The 23102-nt window shown below is 39.4% G+C and overlaps 1 protein-coding gene across 14 annotated transcripts in view; it reads left to right on the top strand.

Moving 5' to 3' along the window:
- The window catches only part of LOC144691787 (adapter SH3BGRL-like), a 40773-nt gene that overhangs the window by 16633 nt on the left and 1038 nt on the right, over nt 1-23102 (top strand). For 2 of the 14 annotated variants that reach the window (XM_078560271.1, XM_078560270.1), the window contains exons 2-11: nt 6918-7103; nt 7957-8037; nt 10512-10574; nt 14997-15092; nt 16568-16639; nt 18840-18869; nt 19396-19425; nt 19682-19708; nt 21768-21797; nt 22316-22387. In XM_078560271.1, the coding sequence (XP_078416397.1) occupies nt 6918-7103; nt 7957-8037; nt 10512-10574; nt 14997-15092; nt 16568-16639; nt 18840-18869; nt 19396-19425; nt 19682-19708; nt 21768-21797; nt 22316-22342 (642 nt within the window). In that variant the 3' untranslated portion in view covers nt 22343-22387. Of the gene's footprint in view, nt 1-6917; nt 7104-7956; nt 8038-10511; nt 10575-14996; nt 15093-16567; nt 16640-18839; nt 18870-19395; nt 19465-19681; nt 19710-21767; nt 21798-22315; nt 22388-23102 lie in introns of those variants that run through there. The other 12 variants (XM_078560274.1, XM_078560272.1, XM_078560263.1 and 9 more) reach the window with 12 other exon arrangements.

Below are 23102 nucleotides of genomic sequence, written 5' to 3'. Positions count from 1 at the left end.
CCTTACACCTTGAACTCTTATTTTGTGTAGTAACCTTTGATGTGGCAACTTATCAAATGCCTTTTGGAAATCTAAGTATACCACATCTACAGGTTCTCTTTTATCCATGTTGCTTGTTACAAACTCAAAAAATGCTAATAAATTGGTCACACATGATTTCTCTTTCACTAAACCATATTGACTCTGCCTGATTACATTAAGATTGTATAAGTGCCTTGCTGTAACCTTCTTAATAATGCATACTAGCAATTTCCCTGTGACAGACGTTAGGGTAACTGGCCTGTAGTTTCCTGCCTTCTGTTGCCCTCCTTTCTTGAATAGAAAAATCACATTTGCTACTTTGCAATCAGATAGGACCTTTCTAAAATCTAGGGAATTTTGAAAAAAATTACTGCCAATGCATTTACTATCTCCACTGCCATTTCTTTTAAGACCCTAGGATGAATTCCATCAGGTCCTGGGATCTTGTCAGCCTTTAGTTCTAATAGTTTTCTCAGTATCCTTTTCCTAGTGATTGTAAATGTTTTAAGTCCCTCCCTTCCTTTAACCTTTTGACTTATAAGTATCTTTGGGCTGTTATTTCTATCTTCTACTGTGAAGCCAGACACAAAAGATCTGTTCGATGCTTCTGCCATTTCCTTATTTTCCATTATTAATTCCCCAGACTCACGCAGTCTTAGAGGACCAAGACTTACTTTTTTTCTTTTTTAAATGCTTTTAGAAACTCTTAGTATCTATTCTTATATTTCTAGCTAGCTTTCCTACTCTAATATACTAATTTACCCCTTGTTATATTTTTAGGCATTCTTTGCTGGCTTTTAAATTCTGTCCAATCTTCTGACCTACCACTAACCTTTGCAGAAGTGTATGCTTTTTATTTCAATTTGATACTATCTTTAACATCCTTAGTTAGCCACAGATGGTTCATCCTTCTCCTAGAGCCTTTTCTCACTGGAACATAATTTTTGCTGAGTTAGGAAATATCTCAAATGCCTGCCACTGCATCCTTACTGACGTACCCCTTAAAATTAATTCCTCTGTTCACTTTAGCCAACCCTGTCTTGATACCCTTTTAATTGCCTTTATTTAAGCTTAAAACACCAGTCTTAGAACCAGTCTTCCCTCCTCAAACTCAATGCAAAGTTCAATCATACTTACTGCTACCTAGAGGCTCCTGTAATATGAGGTCATTAATTTAATCCTGTCTCATTGCACGTTACCAAGTCCAGAATAGCCTGCTCTCTGGTTGGCTCCAGAAGGTGCTGCTCTAAGAAATTGTCCTGAAAACACTCTTATGAACCCATCTTCCAAGCTACCATTGCCAGTCTGATCATCCAATCTATATGTAGATGGAAATCACCTATGCTCATTGCTGTGCCTTTCTTATAAGCCCCCATTATTTCTTCCTGTATACCCTGTCCTACAATCTAGTTACTTTTAGGGGGCCAATAAACTACTCTCTCAAGTGACTTTTTACCTTTTTCTATTTATCTCTACTCAAACAGATTCTACATCTTGATCTTTAGAGCTAAGGACATCTCTCACCATTATACTAATGTCATCCATTAACAGAGCTACTGTTATCTTTGGTATTATAGAAATTCTAATTCAGTAGACTCAAGTCTCTTGAGGCTTAATCCTAAAACTACATTGCCTGTTAAACAGTTGTAGTGAGTATTGTGGATCAACTTATTGCAGTGGAATTACCAGAGAGGTTCTTGAAATAAAGAAGGAACAGTTGAATTTTTACAGTGCCTTCCACATTGGTCAGTAACTCTCCTAAGTGGATCGCCTCCGCTATCCTCGACTGATGAATCAGCACTCCTCCATGTTGAACACCACTTGGAGGAAGCACTGAGGGTAAAGAATGTACACTGGATGGGGGACATCAATGTCTATCACCAAGAGTGGCTCGGTAGCACAGCTACTAACTGAGCTGACCAAGCTCTAAAGGGCATAGCTGCTAGACTGGGTCTGCGGCAGGTGGTGAGGGAACCAACAAGAGGGAAAAACATACTTGATCTCATCCTCATCAATCTGCCTACCGCAGTTGTACCCGCCTATGACAGTATCAGTAGAAGTGACCACCGCACAGCCCTTATGGAGAGGAAGTTCGGTCTTCCCATTGAGGCTGCCCTCTATCGTGTTGTATGGCACTACCATCATGCTAAATTGGATTGATTTCGAACAGATCTTAGCAACTTAAGACTGGGCACCCATCAACAGCAACAGAATTGTATTCAACCAAAATCTGTAACCTCATGGCCCAGCATATCCCCCTCTCTACCATTACCACCAAGCCAGGGGATCAACCCTGGTTCAACGAAGAGTGCAGAAGGGCATGCCAGGAACACCACCAGGCATACCTAAAAATGATGTGTCAACCTGGTGAAGCTACAACGCAGGACTACTTGTGTGCCAAATAGCGTAAGCAGCAAGTGACGGGCGGAGCTAAGCAATCCCACAACCAACGGATCAGATCTAAGCTCTGCAGTCCCTCCGCATCCAGTTATGAATGGTGGTGGACAATTAAACAGCTCACTGGAGGAGCGGGCTCCACGAATATCCCCATCCTCAATGATGGAGGAGCCCAACATGTTAGTGCAAAAGTAAGGTTGAAGCATTTGCAACAATCATGAGCCAGAAGTACCGAGTGGATGATCCATCTCGGCCTCCTCCGGAGGTCCCCAACATCACAGATGCCGGTCTTCAGCCAATTCCATTCACTCCAAGTGATATCAAAAAATGGCTGAAGACACTGGATACTGCAAAGGCTATGGGCCTGGACACTGTTCCAGCAATAGTACTGAAGACTCGGGCTCCAGAACTTGCCGCGCCCATAGCCAAGCTGTTCCTACAACACTGGCATCTACCTGGCTATGTGGAAAATTGCCCAGGTATGTCCTGTACACAAAAAGGACAAATCCAACCCGGCCAATTACCGCCCCATCAGTCTACTCTCGAACATCAGCAAAGTGATGAAAGGGGTCGTCAACAGTGCTATCAAGCGGCAGTTGCTTAGCAATAACCTGCTCACTGACACTCAGTTTGGGTTCCACCAGGATCACCCAGCTCCTGACCTCATTACAGCCTTAGTTCAAATATGGACAAAAGAGCTGAATGCCAGAGGTGAGGTGAGATTGATAAAAGCAAAATACTGAGGATGCTGGAAATCTGAAACAAGAACAAAAATAGCTGGAAAAACTCAGTAGGTGTGACGGCATCTGTGGAGAGGAAGACAGTTAACGTTTCGAGTCCGTGTGACTCTTCATCAGAATGGAGTTAATCAGTGAGGTGAGAGTGGCTGTCCTTAACATCGAGGCAGAATTTGGCCAAGTGTGGCATCAAGGAGCCCTAGCAAAACTGCAGTCAATGGGAATCGGGGTTGGGGGAGGGGGTACTCTCTGCTGGTTGGAGTCATACCTAGCACAAAGGAAGATGGTTGTGGTTGTTGGAGATCAATCGTCTCAGTTCCAGGACATCACTGCAGGAGTTCCTCAGGGTTACTACCTTCAGCTGCTTCATCAATGACCTTCCTTCTATCATAAGGTCAGAAGTGGGGATGTTCGCTGATGATTGCACAAAGTTCAGCATCATTTGCAATTCCTCAGATACTGAAGCAGTCCATGTTCAAATGCAGCAAGACCTGGACAATTTCCAGGCTTGGGCTGACAAGTGGCAAGTAACAGTCACGCCACAGAAGTGCCAGGCAATGACCATCTCCAATGAGAGAGAATCTAACCATTGCCCCTTGACATTCAATAGCATTACCATTGCTGAATCCCCCACTATCAACATCGTGGGAACCATCATTGACTAGAAATTGAACTGGACTAGCCATATAAATACTGAGACTACAAGAGTAGGTCAGAGGCTACGAATCCTGCGGCAAGTAACTCACTTCCTGACTCCCCAAAGCCTGTCCACCATCCAGAAGGCACAAGTCAGGAGTGTGATGGAATACACTCCACTTACCTGGATGAGTGCGGCTCCCTCAACGCTCAAGAAGCTCAACAGCATTCTGGGCAAAGCAACCCACTTGATTGGAACCCCATCCACAAGCATTCACTCCCTCCACCACTGTCGCAAAGTGGCAGCAGTGTGTAACATCTGCAAGATGCACTGCAGGAACTCAGCAAGGCTCCTTAGATAGCACCTTCTAAACCTACGACTGCTACCATCTAGAAGGACAAAAGCAGCAGATGCATGGGAACACCACCACCAAGCCACTCAGCATCCTGACTTGGAAATATATTGCCGTTCCCTCACTGGTGTTTTGTACACCACATGGATTGCAGCCGTTCAAGAAGGCAGCTCACCACCACCTTCTCAAGGGCAATTAGGGATGGGTATAAATGCTTGCCTAACCAGCAATGTCCACATCCCATGAATGAATAAAAAATAAGTTAATTATAAATGCACTGAATATTGACTTGGCAAATTCAGCAGGCATTTTGCACACAGCAAGTAGCACTGTGATGAATGACTAGGTCATCAGTTTTTCTGGTGGTGTTGACTGAGAAAAGAATATGAATAGGATATGATGAGAGCTCTCTGCTTCTCTTTGGATAGTGCCATGGGATCTTTAATCTCCCCATGTCAAGCGAAGCAGATAACTGGCCTTCAGTATCTTGTTCAAGTATTGGCAACTGCAGTAAAATTGCACATGTTCACTTTTCTCTGAATTACCAGTTTATACCTTGAACCAACAATTCCTAATTCACAGATGAGAATACAATCAACCGAATCCCGCCAACACTGTAGAGAATTATAGACTTAAATTTGCTTAAATTTCTCACTTTTAGCTCCAACATAAATATTAACCAAGACTGCTGATTGCATTTTTATGAAGAATAAAAATTCAAATTGCGTAAGGCGATTCTCAAACCAGTGATGAAAATCCTAATCATAAAAAGAAATTTCACATTTAGTCGTCAAATATATTTAGGACTAATAATAAATCTCAGAATTTGATTTCCAGAACACTAATAAAACTGGAACCTCTTGTAGTCGAAACTGAATTTGGCTTGTTCAGTTGCTGTAAACCAATGACCTTACGAGTACACGAAGCAGGTCCACTCAAGTCTCAAAGTCTATTTTGACTCGAGCTTTTTGAGATGTGTTAATTATTGTATTAAATCTGATAATTAACAGTTTTCATATTAGCATGAAGTAGTCATTAAAGATTTCCTGTTTGTGCCCCTGATTGTCCCTTTCCTAAAATGTACAATGGAGGCCAAAATTATTGTTGATCTGAGTTTTCTGACTTATTTATTGTTCATCTGAGCTTGATGACTTATTTTCTTTCCCCTAGTTCTTCCTTTTGGAGAATTTCTGAATGGAAATTTAAAGGTTTCCTTCAAACCCTTGTGACCATTTAGTCGTGACCGTTTGTGCTAATATAAGAAATTTTGGAATTCTCTTACTTATGGCAATTCTTTAAAGACTTGATGTTTCTTATCTGTTTTATATTTAATCATGTTCTTTGTTTTGTACATCTCCTTTCTCAAGATTTTGTAAAATTTAACTGTAATTCTCTCTCTACTACACAGTTTGCTACCATGCTGAATTTCTGGTCGTGCCTTCCTTAATCTTTAATTTATCTGTTCATTCCAAAACTTTAAAATTATTTATAATTCTCACCACCTGATCAAGATATCGCTAGCAGTGTATTCTAGTTCAGGTTTTGTGAATAGGATTTATGGTCTGTGGAGAGTGTAATGCCTGTTTTGATGAGCATAATTTTTAAGTTCAGTAGTGGGAGTAGAAATGAGTCTGACACTTGGGGTTTGCTGCAGAGTTGGGAGATTTATGTAGGGTACTGTTGATGGTAGGTATTCAAAAAAAAATTGCCTTTCAGACACTTTGGTGAGAATTTTAACCTCCCAGTGCAAAACTGATTGGTTGGGGTCAGATAAGATGTGAAGCCCTTTAAAATCTGAAATCCAATCCATCCAGCTTCCAATTCACTCACTTCAGTGTTTAGCAGAGGTGGCACTGGTGATACCCAACCTGTTATCAGTGGATGCCTCACTTTAATGTGATTTGCATACATCGAAGCACAGAAAAAATATTGCAGACAAGGAGATCACTTAGCCCATCGTGTCTCTGCTAGCTGAAAATGAGCTACTCAGCCTAATCCTACTTTCCAGCTCTTGGTCCAGGTTTCCAGGTTTAACCCTAGCAGGAAACCCAGCAACTCAAGGGTGGTGAGGACACCTTTGGGGGGAAAGCTAAATGCCCTCACAGCACTGCTGTGGGCCTGGAGAACCAGAGGTTCTCCCCCTAAACACCCCATGCCTCCTCAAAGCCCAACAAGTTTCTCTTCCTCCCTAGAATTGCTCCCGCTAGTACCTTCAGGCTCCTTAACTGTGATTTGCCTCAGAGTACTCCCCGCCTGACTGGAAGTCAAGCTTGTTATATGGGTTGACTTCCAGGTGGAGGTCTTAAACCAAAGTAAATTGCATGCTGTGTGAAATCAAAATTCTACATCATGTTAGGGAAACCTGGAAAACTGGGACCGAATCTCCACCGCCATCCCCCACCTTGCTCACCACCCCTCATTAAACGTACTCGTCGGTATTGGATATTTGGCAATAGGTTATTTGGATTGCATGTGATCACCAACTATCATTGCTTCAGTTGAGAAAGTGGTTGGGTAATTTGAAATGTATATCTAGTGTCCTTTAACTGATGTCTCATTCACCATCTATATGTACGATGCATTTAACAAATCCTTAACTGTGCTATTGGAAGGAATGGCCGTCCAGTAATAAACTGCTCATGGAATTCATGTGTTTACATTATAAGATTAGTAAGCGAAATTATAATAGGACTGTCACCTCTTCCTCGGCTTTATTTATTGCCTCATTTGGCTTATTTCCATGTACACAACTCAACAGTGATCCTGTTCACAGATCAAGAAGAAACAGCAGGATGTTCTGGGTTTCCTAGAAGCCAACAAAATTGACTTTAAAGAAATGGACATAGCAGCAAATGAAGACAACAGAAAGTGGATGCGGGAAAATGTTCCAGGAGAAAAGCGCCCACAAAATGGCATTCCTCTCCCTCCTCAAATCTTCAATGATGAGCTCTATTGTGGGGTAAGTTTGTTTTTAAACCGATATTTTCCTTCTGATAAAAGTTTTAGAGTTTATGTTCTTCCATCCCCATCTCTTATATATGATTGCATTTCTGTTAACAATTATTCCTGAGCTAGAGGATAGTTGGTTGTGCCTGTCTATTGCTTTTGCCCTAGTCATAGATGGTGATGTGTGCAAGCCTATTATATACCATGTCACATCCCTCTGATTATTTTTAACTCCTAAGCTCCAAACGAGTTTGGTGTGGTTAATTATTGTTATAATTGTAGTAGTATTATGACTTTATTATTACTGCATGCATGCCCTCTTACTTGGCTATAGCATAGTTGTAATACTTTATTACTATTCATCCAATTGATGCAAGGCTGCTATTGAACCTTTAGCATTGAAACCTGCTTGATTACCAGAAGCAATTTTGACACCACCCAATTTTTAGTAAAAAGCAAGGCCTTGTGTAATGGAGCCATGCCATTTCAAGCATACTTCCTGCCTCCCCTGGCAAGCCTAACATTAAAACTTACTCCAGGCAATCACCTCTGAAACCTCTAAATTTAGGCCTACTTTGCCAAGATATAGGGACTTTGTTACTTGCTGTTATTAGGCGACATTCATCTGGGTCCATCAAATTGGGCATTATTCTGAAGAAAAAATGTGAACAAAAGGTTAAGATTTTTTTTAAAAAATGAAGAATGATTTTCTGGTTTCCCAATTATAATTCTTCCTGAGACTTGCACATCAGATCTTATTGTAATGATCTTTTATTGACATTTCCAGTGTTATCTAAATGCCTCTTTGTTGATGCAATGCAAACATGTTCCAGATTTTTAAGTCATTGATTATCTTGACACTGTAGGACTTTGAGGCTTTCTTCAATGCCAAGGAAGATAATGGAGTTTATACATTTCTTGGCCTGGCACCACCACCTGGTTCAAAGGTATGCCCTTGCATTTCACTTGTGTACGGTTTGAGATTTTTTAAAAATCCATTGCCTATCTGATAACACCATACACATTCATCTCTAGATAAAGTAAGTTTAAATTTTTAATGTTAGTAAAATTATAACATTTTAAGTATTAAAATAATCCTTCCTGAGCGGATTGGGAAGAAAGTGGGTTAGTACATCTCCTTGCACCCCTGAGACTTGAGGTGAGAACTAAACAGACTGATGGGATGACATTTTAATCTCTGCCAGCTCCAAGGGTTCTATTGTGGATTTAGTTTGAGTATTCTGCTAAGTACTTGGTGTGTTCAAGTCTGCAGCATCTTTTTTTTTGTATCTCTGGGTACTAACTGGTGGTCTCACTCTAAGCACAGGGCTGGCTTCTTATGCGTGCTCTCCAGATGTGGAAAATGCTAGCAAATCTAAGTTTATTGATGATCCTTAGTTTGTGGTGTTTGGCCTTTTACTAGAGTTACTGCATGATGTACAGTTGCTCCTACAATTGTGTTAAGTAGGAATTTCTAGGATTTTGATTCAACTATGGTGAAAGGTGCAATTTGTGTACAGATTAGGTTGGTGCGGTTGCCTGGAAGGGAGCTTGGATATGCTCTTATGGTAAAGGTGGGCTTGGTAAGTTGCTGCATTGTAACTTCTAAGTTGTATATTTTGTAGCCAGTGTGCCATTGATAGAGGGAGGGGGTGAACATTGAATCTGATGGTAGGGACACCAATCAAAATTAACATCTCTGTTCTGGATTGCACTAAATTTCATGAGTGTTATTGAGGTTTCAGCCATCCAGGTGAATGATGAGTATTCCATCACACTCGTGACTTGGACCTTGTAGAATGTGGTTAAAGCTTGCAGGATCAGGAAGCAAAATAGCCAATTTCTGCCCTGCTCCTGTCGCCATTGCAGATGTGGACGGTCAAGTACAGTTCTGGTTATTGGTGGCTCCCGAGTTATTGTTGGTGTTTTCTCAGCAATGTTGATACCGTTGGCCTATTTTGGGCAAATTGTGCTGAAATAAAATAACACAACCTAATGGAAACTCCCAGCCCAAAAACTTTAAATCTATTTTTTTTGAGAGTTATGCACTTTTTACTTATAAAGAATTTGTGTGCTTTCCAACCAGTGGGAACCCAGGCTATAAACAAATGAAAAGTCAACCTGTGAAATGGTTGGAGCAGGGGAAAGAAAAAAGGGCGAATATCAGATATTTCTCTATAAAATCGACAGTAGACACACAACAGAATGATGTACAGGTTCCTGGAATGAAATTGGCATTCATGACTGTACAGGTTTCTGGAATGAAATTGGCATTCATGACTACATCATGACTCCAAGGGCTAGAGATCTAGTGCACTGTACCACTCATTCATTTATATGATCTTAAAAATGGAGACCAAAGTTTTATATTTCTGTTTGTCCAATTTGTAGGAGGAAAAAGATTGTTTTCTTTAATCCGGTTTTCTGTTTTTTTTTGCCCCATGCACTTTCTGTGTTCATCATGCGTGATTTGAGGGCTAGGAGAAGCAATGCTATTTTAGTTGTGGGAACCTGGTGTGAGCATTGATTACTTCCATTTGGTGACAGGGTGGTTGGATGCAAAAATAAACTTTTTCTATCTCCACCTTAAGCCCGGCCTCAGAAGAGAGCCATCTTCTGCACCAGTATAACACTTTTCTATTTAGAATGCCAGTCATTTTTATGACCTGCTTGAGTGAGATTGCCAGCAAAGTGCCAGTTCATACACTGGGCCAACAACCACCGGGAACTAAGTTGAGAATTACCCAATACAGTTCACTTGGTAGCAAGCAAGATAAGTCACTTTCATCCCATTAGTCAGAATTGCATTTGAGCCTAGATTCCAGAAATGAGAGTAATGTTACTATCTCCACAAGGCACATGTTGTTTTAATCAATTTCTTGAATGTAGTAACTAGAAAGAGTTTTAGCAATTAATTCTGGTCAAAATGTTGGATTACACATTGCAAGCTCTGCATATTGCTGTTAACAGCATATGTAAGAATGCTATTTTTTCAATGTGTAAGATGGATAAATGACTTCTATAATGCCATGTTGATTTATTTTTTGCTTTCATGTTTACCTTGCACATTATAATCATATTTCAGATACAGTGTATTGGAAGAGTTGGGCTTTTGAGTCCTGTTGTAGGTATTTTGTACATAGCTTAAGATAAATGCTTCTTCATTGATATGCTTCATTTTTTTTTGGTCTAATCTAAAACTTGAGGGGCAATTTCAAAAAAATTGGTTTCTGAACCTTATGAAGACTTAAATTCTTAATGGATAATGACCAACACTCAAACTTACTAAATGTCAGTTTTGTCATTTTTATTACACTGAATCTGAGACGGGGGAGTTCAATGAAATATTTTCCTCTTGCGTGCTAGTTAATAGTTTATATACAATTCTGGGTTTCCTTTGTTTGCTTTTGCTCCGCTACAGGAAGCACATCAGGCTGCAATCATCCAGAACGGTGAAGTTCCCGAAAGTGATAAAGGAGACTTAGTAATTAAGCATTAAATTTCTTTCTCTTTTATGTTTTCTGTCTTGCTCCACTTCCTCATTTGAATTAACACTTATCCAACTGTCAGTGTGTTTCTTTGGTGCTTTTGAAGTACGCAATGCAGATCATTTTCTGGTTAGAACTCTGTTCAGGAGCTGCATAATTGCTTCTTGGTTGGCACATAGTAATAGGACAGAACTTGAATCTGTTTACGGCATGTTTTACAACTAGTAACCATATGGGACAATTGATAGAGCAAAATGGAGGCTTTATTTGAACTGTGAACTTGTCCAATTGAAGCAATGTTGCAGCTCAACTTTCCAGTTTTTACAAACATCAGTTTTCTCACAATGATCATGTTATAGCCATGTTGTTATTTGTATTGTGGAGCTGATATGTTACTGTTTAGATACAGGGTGGTGCCAGAAGACTGAAGAATTGCAAATGTTAAACCCTTGTTCAAAAAAGTGTATAAAGATGAGCCCAGCAGTTATAGGGCAGTCAGTTTAACCCTTAGTAGTGGGAAAGCTTTTAGAAACAATAATCTGGGACAAAATTAACAGTTGCTTCACCAAGCGTGGATTAATTAAGGAAAACCAACATGAATTTTTTGAGCAATTTATGTCTAACTCACTTGAGTTTTTTTGATGAGGCAATAGAGAGGGTTGATGAGGGTAATGTGGTTGATGTAGGAAGGTAGGAGCACGATTAGGCCATTCGAGCCTGCTGCACCATACAATAAGATTGTGAATGATCTGGTTTCAACTCTACTTTCCTGTCTGCCCCCATAACCCCTTGACTCCCTATTTGATCAAAAATCTAACTCAAGTTGAATAAATTCAGAGACCCAGCCTCCACTGCCTTCTGGGGAAGGGAATTCCACATACTAATGACCCTCTGAGAAGAAAACTTTCTCCTTATCACAGTCTTAAAGGGCGACATCTTATTCTTAAATTATGTCCCCTAGTTTTAGTCTCTTCTGCAAGAGAAACATCCTTCCAATGTCCACACAATCAAGTCCCCTCAGGATCTTATGCTTCAATAAGATCACCTCTCATTCTTCCAAACTCCAATGGGTATCAGCCCAACCTGTTCAACCTTTCTTCATAAGACCAACCCCTTCATCCCAGGAACGAGTTGAGTGAAACTTCTCTGAGCTGCTAATGCAATTGATCTATATTTTTCAAATGAGACTAAAACTGTACACAGTATTCCAGATGTGGTCTCACCAATTCCCTGTACTGCTGCAGTAAAACTTTTCCTGCTTTTATATTCCATTCCCCTTGCAATAAACAACAATATTCCATTAACTTTCCTAATAACTTGTTGTACCTGCATATTAACTTTGTGATTCATGTACCAGGACCTCCAAATCTCCCTATACCACCAAATTCTGCAATCTCTCTGCATTTAAATAATATACCACTTCTCTATTATTCCTGCCAAAGTGAACAAGTGTGAATGGTCTTCCAAAAGAAGTTTGATAAAGTGTCACATAACTGGCTTGTCAGCACAGTTAGAATCCATGGGATGAAAGGGACAGTGGCAGCATGGATATGAAATTGGCTGAGACACAAGAAACAGTAGTCATGAATGGTGCTTTTTGAACTGGAGCAAGGTATACAGTGGGGCTCCCCAGTGGTCAGTGTAAGGACCCCTGCTCTTCTTGATGTGTATTAATGAGCTAGACTTGAGTATACAGGGCACACTTTCAAAGTTTGCAATAACACAAAACTTGGAAGCATTGTGAACTGTGAGGACGATAGTGATAAACTTAGAGGAGATAGGCTGGTGGAATGGCAGATGAAATTTAATGCAGAGAAATGTGAAGTTCTTCATTTTGGTAAGAAGAACAAGGAAAGACAATAAATACAAGGGTACAGTTCTAAAGAGGATGCTGGAGCGGAGGGATCTGGGCTTATAAGTGCATAAGTAATTAAAGGTGTCAGGGAAGGTTGAGAAAGTTTATAAAGCATATAGGATCCTGGGCTTTATAAATAGGAGCAAAGAAATCTGTGTAAAATACTGCTTCAGCCTCAACCAGAATATTGTGCCCAGTTCTGGGCACCATGTTTTAGGAAGCGTTATAATGTGGAAAAGATTCACTAGGTGGTTCCAGGGATGAGAAGCTTCCGTTACATGGATAGGTTTGAGAAGTTGGGGTTATTGTCCTTGGAGAAGAGGAGATTTGATAGAGGTGCTCAAAATCATGAGGGCCTGGATGGAGTAAATGGGGTGAAACTGTTTCCATTGGCCGAAGGATTGAGAACTGGAGGGCACATATTTACGGTGATTGGCAAAAGAAACAACGGTGACATGAGGCAAAAGTTTTTTATGCAGCCGATGTTTAGGACCTGGAATGCCTTACCTGAGGGTGTGGTGCAGGCAGGTTCAAGCCAGGCCTTCAAAAGAGAAGATAAACAATTTGCAGGGATACGAGGGGTGCAATTAGGTGAGTTGTCTCTGTCACATGAGCAGGGACATGTTATTAACGAAATGTTAAAATTTTAATTTTATTTTTACTTGCTGTTGGAAACCTCATCCCGCCCGTGGATGAGATTTCCTAAAAAATGCAAAGGCTGCTTGGCCTTTTTGCCTGCCTGCACCACAAAAGAGAAGCTAAAAAGAGAAGCTATATGAGATCTTTGATTAAGAGCTGATCACTGTTGTTCTTTGGTATTACAAAAAGGGTAATGATTAAAAAAGAACAAAAGTTATGCTAACCCTTTTCTATGAGTCACTGGTTGGGTCTCCACTAGTATTATGTCCAATTCTGGTAAGGTTGGACAGGCAGCGAAAAATTCTTTTCAATTATAATTTTAATGGCGTTAATAGGCCTCTTAATTGTCGGCGGGCGTGCTGCAGATTCCGGCGCGCCCCCGCTGACTGAAATATCGTGCGAGTGTGCAGCGATGTCGGGACGCTCGCCCGACGTCATCACGCATTATTTTACGCTTGGTCGGGTAGGGCACCTGTCTGCCCGTCGAGCGTTCTGTTCTGTCCCTGGAAATTTACATACACCAATGTTCGAAGGTGGCAGGGCAAGTTAATAAAGCTGCTAAAAAGAGAAGCTATACGAGATCTTTGATTAAGAGCTGATCGCTGTTGTTCTTTGGTATTACAGAAAGGGAAATGATTAAAAAAGAACGAAAGTTATGCTAACCCTTTTCTATGAGTCACTGGTTGGGTCTCCACTAGTATTATGTCCAATTCTGACCACTTAATTTTCAGAAAGGTATCAAGAACTTGCAGAGAGTGCAGTGGAGATATACCAGGGATGAGGTATTTCTGACGTGTAGAGACTATAGAAGATGGGGTTATTTTGGAGCAGAGCTGAAAGGATACTTTAATGGGGGTTTTCAAACTCATGAAGGAGAAATTGTTTCCACTCAAGTGTGTTGGCAACCAGAGGATACCAACTTAAAATGATCGGCAAAAAAGCCCAGAGGGGAAATGTAAATGTTATTTTACGCAGCAAGTTCTGATCTGGAATGCACTACCCAAAAGCACATTGGATGCAGATTCACCAGCAGCTTTCAGAAGAGAATTGTATGTATTCTTGAACAGGAAAAACTTGCAGGTCTATGGGGAAAGAATAAGGAAATGGGGCTGATTGGATAGTTCTTTCAGAGGGATGACATTGGCACAATATGCTGAATGCTTCTGAGCTACAAGGTCGCATCAACAGTTTTTCCCCAACAGAGATGATTAAAGGGAGACTTGTTGCAGGTGTTTAAAATTTATGCAGGGATAAAGTAGGTAGAAATGGACCCCTTCCGTTGATTGAGGTGTCTAAAATGGGAATGTGTATAAGAGATGAAAAATTTAAATGTAGAAGATTCAGGAGAGAACATGAAAAACCTTTGTGGCTTCTGAGGCTGTGGGTACACTCCTAGAATAGAGACAATGTCAACTTTTAAGATGGGTGATCGAAGGAAAGAGAAGTATAGGAATTTGGAAACAGTAGGTACATAGGATAGGATTATTGCTTACACACAGGACAAATATCAATGTGAGTAAATTCAGGGATTATCCTTTCTGGTTTGTAAATCCTGTGCAATCTCCAGCTGCAGTTTTTGGTAAGAAAATGCTGGGAAATTAAGGAAGCTTGTGTATTTCAAATTGGGGAAACTGGATTTAACCAAATCACCATGCCACAAAAGAAATGTGGAATTATCAGTGATAATCGTTAAAACCTCATTTTCAATTATCCTAATCACAGACATTTGTAAAAACTGGAATACAGAAAAGGCCAGGATGCTATGTGCATTTTTTTCTGTCTCTAATCATTCTTAGCTTGGTTAACAGAAAAGAATACTGTTGCTGAGCAATACTCCTGCTCTCTGTCTCAATTATTCATCTTGTCTGCAACATCTTCGCATGATGCAACTGTTTTCTCTTATCTTGATTTTTCACTTTGTTAGGGCAATGAGCAGCATTTGCATATAGCTGCAGAAGATCAGCTTGAAGAAAATATTGAAATGTTGCATAATCATTTTGAACAGTCAACAGATATAAATGTAATTATGTATTCGCTTGCATTGCTTTTTGTGTGCGTGTGGTGTATGTTTTGTGCCTGCTTTCTTTTTCAACTCTTTAATTCTGTTTTGTTTAACTTTGACCTATAATTTTGTGTGTGGTTGGAAGTCATCAAGTTGTGCAAGCACAGTCCTGGGTCAATATAAATTTAAAATAATTCAAGTTGGATTTCTTTTTTGACGTAAGGAGGTTTAAGCTACAACGGATGTCTCATAGACAAACAATTAATAGCTGTAAAGGGAGCGAGCTCCTTGGGAGCAGTAGTAAATGAAGTGAAGGATTGTCAAAAATTAGTTCTGCGTTAATACAGTTCAACATTAAAGTATTGTACTGGACTGTTAAATTCTCATCTCAATATTTTGTGGTCCACAAAATAATTGTACAGTGCGGTATACTATTTTGTATAGTAGCCTGAATTGCTTCAGGTGTTTTGTAACTTAAATACTTTGTAGCTGCCACCAAAGGACCTTTTGGTAGAACTTTTATTTGCAGACCCGTTGCAACGTGCCAAAGGTGGACCATAACATTTATTGAAGAAATGTGACTTCTGTTGCCATTTCTATCACTTACATTTCACTTTCAATTGGCATAAAATACATGTATGCAATCATATCAATGCAGTAACTTCAAGATAGTAAGTTTGGTTTGGGGGTTCAGGTAATAGTGCTACATCTCTCATCCTTTTAACTTGAAACTCGTATCTAAACCCCTTGATAAAATTACTATCCGATAACCATTCCTGAATATCACTTCTGTTAGCTTTTAAGCTTTTGTCAAACTGCATCATAACTGCTAGAAACAAAAATGGAAAATACTGGAGCACTTGTGTCCCAGGGTGCATCTGTGAAGGGAAGGTAAGCTGGTGTCTCGTGCTCACATCAGCACACAGCACCTGTAGACCATTTAGCCCCTATAGCCTATTTTTCCAATCAGTGAGCTCATGGCTGATATGCAGCCTAACTCTGTGCTTTGTACTTTTTTGGTTACCAATAATCTGTCGATCTCAGATTTAAAATTAATAATTGATCCAACATCGATTGTTGTCTTGTGGGAATGAAGTAATAGCGCGAGAGAAGAGAGTAACAGGATGAGATTTTTTTTTGCTCCTTACATCAAAGGAAGAGATAATATGTGTTCGTGCTAATATCACCTCCGCCATTTAACCATCTCCTGTTTTTTTCCACTCAACCACTTTATATTCTGTATGTGCACCAATTTTCATCCATTTGGTTTTGTTCCTTTTTGAATGGTGTTCATTAGTAATAGCTTCCAGTACTGATGAAATGTCATATCTGTTTTCTCCGCCGCTATTGCTGAGTGTTTACAGCATTCTCTGTTTTGTTTCAAATTTCCAGCTTCTAGTTTTGTTTTTTTTTATCCAAACTTCTAGAACCTGGTAGATTATTTTTTCTTTTGCACTTTGCTTTCCTTTGAACATTGATGTTGATGTGTGCAGGAAAACATTGGTGAGAATGAAGCTGAGAAAGTTGAGGAATCTGTTCTTCGAGCTATTGAACCAGAAGAGGCTGTAAGAGAATTTCACAAACCTGTAAACGGTCCTTTCTTTTCATTTGAGTGGCTTAACCATTTCGTTCTCCGTGTTAATCCTTGCTTTGAACCATTTCAATTAACAAGGCAAACTAATAACTCACAGGTCAATTAATAACCAGCTAATGTTCGAGCCAGCAATCATTTTAATTACAGCTACCCAGTTTGATCAGATTAGGCATTTTAAATAGGATTGGGAGGAAGTATGAACATTGGTTTTTAATTTTAAAGTTGAGGTAAGATTTGCAAGGGGGACTGGGAGATAGTGTTATAGAATATTGTTCTTTCTCTAATCAGGAATGTAAGCCAACCTGAAAATAATATTTAAAGTAAGTTGTACTTCTGGAGCATAATGCTCTTGATGCTATGTTGTATCTGGAGTTGTGAACCTGGTTTATTGGCAAAAGTATTGAACTTGCCAAGCTCCCTATGTAAATTCCTCATTCACTGAAAAGCTCCTAGGATGCCATACTCGGGCGGGGTGGGGGTAGCTCTGGTCATTATATTGGGGAATGGTAAATTTGCTGTTTTTGACTACTTCCATATGCAGTTAGTATAATTTGATCTGTATTGCCCCAAAATGCCTGGATAACTTTGGAGCTTTCTTGTAACTGTATTGTCAGAGGGAATTGTTATAGCTTGTCAGCTTCACTTTCTTGCTCCTTAAATCAAGTGAAGAGTCAAAAAGGATTTAGCATGCCGAAAACACCATAGTGGCTTGTTCCTCCTTGTTTTGCTTCTCTTAACACCCCTGGAAAAGACCAGACTGCATCATTGCATGTCAATGAGAAAACACAAAAGGAAGATCTCGCTCCAATAAAAGCACCAAGTGCTAATATTTAACCAAATGAATATGTTTAGTGTTAGAGTTCTAGGATCAACACACAACTCTTTTTTTCAATCACAATCGCAGTATGTGGTGTGTAGAAGGGCCATAATGGTGGCAGTTTGAGTGTAGGCTTCCATTGTACAGTTACTGTGTCTCAAATCTGGCTGTCCAAAAGCTACATTTGTCTGAAAACTGGACATTTTTAGAATGTGCCAAACATCAATTTTAATTGAGTGAAATTATAAAGAACTTGCCTAGACAATTTGGCTAGGCACTCCATTGGTGCGGTATGTCACCTGACTTGTATCCCCTTCGCCGCTTGTGTGCCAGTCTACTCCCATGAGTGAGCGACCCTTAACCCCACCCAACCTGGCTTGACCTGAACCAAACTATCCATGACCCGAAATCCAGCAAGCTCTGAAATCCTGCACTGCCTCAGTCCCAAGGTTTTGAGACACTGTACCAGTTTCAAAGAGTTGCTCTGTCTGCCATATTGCATTAGTTTCAGTGTGTTTGTATTAACTCTTACCTTTTAAGATGGTGTGGAATGAATACTTTACCATTTTGGGCACATGACTAACACATTATCCATTAATCTAACATGTTAATATTTATAGTGTTCATCTCATTTCCACCTTTCTACTCAACAAATATGCTTCTTCTAAACTTCTAACATATTTGAAACCTCTTGTTATTGAAATTGTATTAAAAAATACGTGTTTTCTACTTTAGTTTCTTTCTTTTGTTGATTCCAATCTCCTTCACTAAAGACACTAGTCCTGAAGGTGAATGTGGGGAAAGAGCGGTACTTAGTGTGTATTGCTTGTACTGCAGCATTTGTAAAACAACGACATGTATTTATGTAGAAAAACATTTTTAGATGCTTTACGAGAGAGAAAAGTAAAAAGGCTGCGGATGTTAGGCCATGGTGGAAGAGTTAGGAGAGATGACCATAAGGTTCATTGCAAAGGTGGGCTTTAATAAAGCTCTTAAAGGTGAAGCAAGAAGAGTAGATGTGGTCAGGTGGGGAGGGACGGAGGGGAAAAGTCAGGGAGTTAGTTCCACAGAGGGGGTCCAGGGCTTTGATCAGTTCCCCACAGGGAATACCTGAGCAGGGGCCCCACAGGAATGGGTTATGTTAACAGCTAACTACTTTAAGCATGTTCCTAGATCCCAGACTACCTGTGAGCAATGTCATGGGAAATTACTCTTTCCATTCAATAGAAATAACCATGATCGTCTCAAGAGAGCAATCGGTTCTTAAAGCATGGGTTTAATTACAAGTATGCAGAGGTTTGCCTGTCTTCCACTCTTCTTCTGTTTCATCTGTTTGTTTTCATGACTTTGCCAGGCAAAAGAAGAGGAACAGCCAGAATCAAAGGTTGGGCCAGTAGTGTGTTTTTTTTTTCCTAAGGATTTATTGGAACAAATTATAAATGCGTGTGATGCTGTAATATATTGATAGTAAAATGTAAGGGGGAAACGCTTCCAATACAAATTATTGTTTGGGTAGAGTTGGGGAACTTTTTTTATCTTCTCTCCCCAGTTCAAAATTTTCTTGACCTAGATTGCATTCTCCTCCCACTTCTTTCCTGGCTTCACATTTTAGAATCACCATGGTGTTCCCTCCTCACTCCCCACCCCCAACTGTATTCCCATGAGCTCTGCACCAGCAGTAACTTGTATCTGTCACGCACGTTTAACAAAAAAAAAGCGTGTGTATTTGGCCTTTTCTAAGTAAATAATGTTGACAGGAAAAAGAGTAATTAGATAAATGGAGTAGATGTTGAGCCATAGTGGGAGTTAGAGCAGGTGAGAAAGTCCTTAAGAGGTTGTGTGCTTTTACACTTAACTTGCCCATATCATCCTTGTTTTTTTTCTTGTGTTTTTATTTATAATTTTACTAGGAAAAAGAAGAAGCGGAGCCAGTTACAGAGGTTCGATCAATAGATTCTTTAGGCATCTAAAAACCATTGGTGGTTCAGAAACTAATTGATAATCTTGTGTAACAATTGCAGTTTTCCTGCATGCCCTGGCATTTCAGATTTAAACTGCTTGAAGGTGTTCTCATTAGTTTTGTACAGATTACATATCATTTTGCCGATTTCTCATTATAACTAACCAACATATTTCACACTTTTTATTTGTAATTAGCCAGCTCCTTTTGTTTTATAATTTCCTTTCCTTGTTTAGGATGAAGAGGAGCAGCCTGTAACTGAGGTAGACAATCTGTTACAATGGCTCATCAGTCTTTGTCATCTCATGCTAACTAATCATCCTTTTTTTTGTAGTGTTTCCATTTCATTGTTTCCTCGTTGTTTCCATTTCGTTGTTTCCATTTCATTGTCATATTCTTCACTGACAAATTGTTGACCTTTTTGAACTGGAATTGACTGTTGCCAGATAACATCTAGGCTGTCGAGAAATTTGGTGCATTTGTGGGATTGTGCCATGCCTATAAATGGCTCTTCTAGTCACAAGTGTCTTGGATATAAGCAAACTTCTTTAAGGGAAAGAGTATTTAGAATCAACGGTCTGACAATCACATTGTTGCATGGATTCGCATGAAGTATACTTTTGAAAACAGTTTTTGTGCAGGCAGTTCACTTAAATAATAAGCATTAATGCTTGTGATGGGCTTTACCTACTGGATGGACTAGGGCTCATGGTGCCGACTGTTGCTAAGGTTGATAACAGTAGGTGAGAACTTGAGGTAAATCAGGGAGTAGATGGCAGGTGATGACAAACTTGGGTATTAGGTTGCCTCAGGAAGAAAAGACTGAGCCACTCTAAAAGAGAGTTGGAATAGACCACTACAAAGAGTCTTCATTTCAACAGTGCGAAGATGCAGGAGGAGTAAGAGCATACTTTATTTTTGGCTTAGTAGGAAGGATGTTTATTCCAAATCCTTCATTTTTTTTTGCCAACCTAAATTTTCATTCCTGAGTTGGCCATTGAACATGTCAACAACGAGTAAAGTGACCAGTCATTAATTACAAAGGAAAATCCTTTGAAATGTCCATCACCAATTCCTTTTACCCCAGCTGGAGCCCAGGGTATGTAAGCAGAATTCTACAATGGAGCGAGTTTGGAATTAGAAGTATAATTTTAAATCCTCTGATTCCACAACCATATACATTTAACTGCTACTCCATACAGACTAGCAAAGATTGAGGTTTGATTTCAGCTGATCTCAGGCAGTTGGCTGTTACGTTGCTGGAGTTGGGCTCAGCAATCCTGAACTGATGAGAGAAAAGTCATATAAGGTTCTTTTTAATTGCTCACCAATAAATTCCACTGAAAGTACATGTCAACAAATGGCACATTCAGACTCTGCTCTGATGCCTGTCTTGCTTGAACAATGTGTCAACGCCCATTGGCAAGAGTCGCACATGAATCATGGTCACGAAGGAAAGGATACTGGGTTTGGAACCATACCTAAGCACACAGTTTGCACTATTTGAGAGAGGGAGAAAATTATATATAAATCAAACTTTAAATTACAAATATCTTAAACTTTTCTATTGCAATAATGGATCCTGCACCCCTGTTAGTGGCCCCCACTGCCACCATCACAAAAAAATGGCATAAATGTACTTGGATAGCAATTATGGGTTTTACAATTCTGGGATAGCTAGGGATTGCCTGCTGTTGATTATTGGGTAACTCTTTTCCACATTGGCAGCTAACAAACTTAATGAGTTGATAGCGTGACTGAGCTCTAAACATCCCTAAATAATGGCTCTTCAAAATGAAAACATGAGCCATTGCCAATAAACCATCCAGTCTGTGAAAAAAAGGAAACTTGAACAATTGAACATTGTAAACACTCATCCATGCTCAGCCCTGCCCTTCCCTGTTTTCAACATGGAAAGGTTGAACATGCCTTTGGGGAAAAAAAGATGGAAGTAGGTGTTTGAGGTATCAGTCTCTTCCTAATGAGAATAATTGGAATTTCCAAATATTCTAACCACATCCATTATTACCTTTTGCTACACCTTCATCCATTACTACTTCACCAGTATTCTTCACCTCTTGAGTCCTTCTTTGGTATTGGAATTTCCAAATATTCTAACCACATCCATTATTTCCTTTTGCTACACCTTCATCCATTACTACTTCAGCACTATTCTTCACCTCTTGAGTCCTTCTTTGGTTCTGTTGTGGGATGTTTTCTGCATTTTTTTACTTCCGTATTGCTATTTTTCCCTTTTTCATTAAGCTTTGTCCCTCCTTTCTTTCTCTCCCTCCACACCCACTCTTTTTTAAATATATTTAGGAGGAGGATGAAGAAGAACCAGTGACTGAGGTACTTTAATATAAGAGCAGTTTATATATGAGCAGCCTCTTTCTCACCATGCCTAAGAGTGACTGGTTGTAAATGCACCTAAACAAGCTAATTTGATGTGCTAAACCTTTGTGTGACCTGATTATTCACTAAAATATTTTCCACAATACAAGTTGAATAATTATTAGTTTATGACAAATGGAAATTTCATTAACTTTAAAGATGGCTTGATAACTTTTTAGATGGTGTAACCTTGCAGTCAGAAAGATCCATCAATTCTTTTGTGTTTTAAAAAGCTTATTTTAAATGACTAAAATTTTTGCAGGGAGGTGAGTCTAGATTTTAAAAAGATAGCGAATTGTTAGGTTATAAAAATTGTTGAATCTTTGCCTAAACATCTAAGTGACTCAGCTGATATGAATGGATAGTGTTGGTAACTATGCTCTCCTTTGTTATTGTGTTATGTTCCACTAGTTTTACTACAATCTGTTTGCTTGTGCTCATTTTCCTTCTCTTTTTCTTTATTTCTTATTGATTAGGATGAGGATGAAGTGGATGAATCTTAAAAATATGATTTTGCTTTTATATGATTTCATCTGCAAGGGTTTAAGGTAATGAGAGAGAATGCTCACTTGACCACCTAATCCTGACAATCAGACTAAGCATGCAGAATTAACGTCGTGCCTGTTGACACTGCTGCTTTTTGGACTTGAGACATAACTAGCCTCAGTGGGTGGTATATCACTATAACATGAATAATGATCTGATTAATCAGTAATAATATGTAAAATATATAATTTCCCCAAGCATCCTCCATTTGAAGAATTCTATTTTATTCTGAAAGTTGTACTGTAGGTGAGCTATTTACATTAAGTTGCATCATATCCGGACTAGTCTACTGGAATGGAGCACTTGGAATTAATTGCACATGGGCTGTTTGGCTGTACGTCTATTTCTCGTCATTTAATATCACTTTGATATTTGAAGAACCTCTTACTGTGTAAAGCATTAAATTGGGCCTTGCACACTGTGTTATGCTTGTATTGCATATTACGTCTGCACTCAACTGACTGAAGTTTGTACACTAATTTGAAAAATGTTGTGTTTTTTCATTTCATTTCCAAGGTTTCAGTGAAGTAGGTTTTTAGTACTGAATAACAGAACTTTGTTCTTCAGCCGCCTTATCTGCTTAATGACTGTTTTAATCTGTCTTGAGAAGCTGTCACTATTGACTTGTGGCTGAAATCTTTTGCCTTTTAGGTAAATTATTCAATGTCACTTTTTATCACCATAAGCCAAAACTTTTATGATTTCCTCTCAACAATG

The sequence above is a fragment of the Cetorhinus maximus genome, chromosome 16, assembly GCF_964194155.1.
Source record: "Cetorhinus maximus chromosome 16, sCetMax3.hap1.1, whole genome shotgun sequence".
In the NCBI taxonomy this organism is placed as follows: domain Eukaryota; kingdom Metazoa; phylum Chordata; class Chondrichthyes; order Lamniformes; family Cetorhinidae; genus Cetorhinus; species Cetorhinus maximus.
The sequence above is the reverse complement of the archived record's forward strand: the minus strand, read 5'-3'. Positions and strand labels throughout refer to the sequence as shown.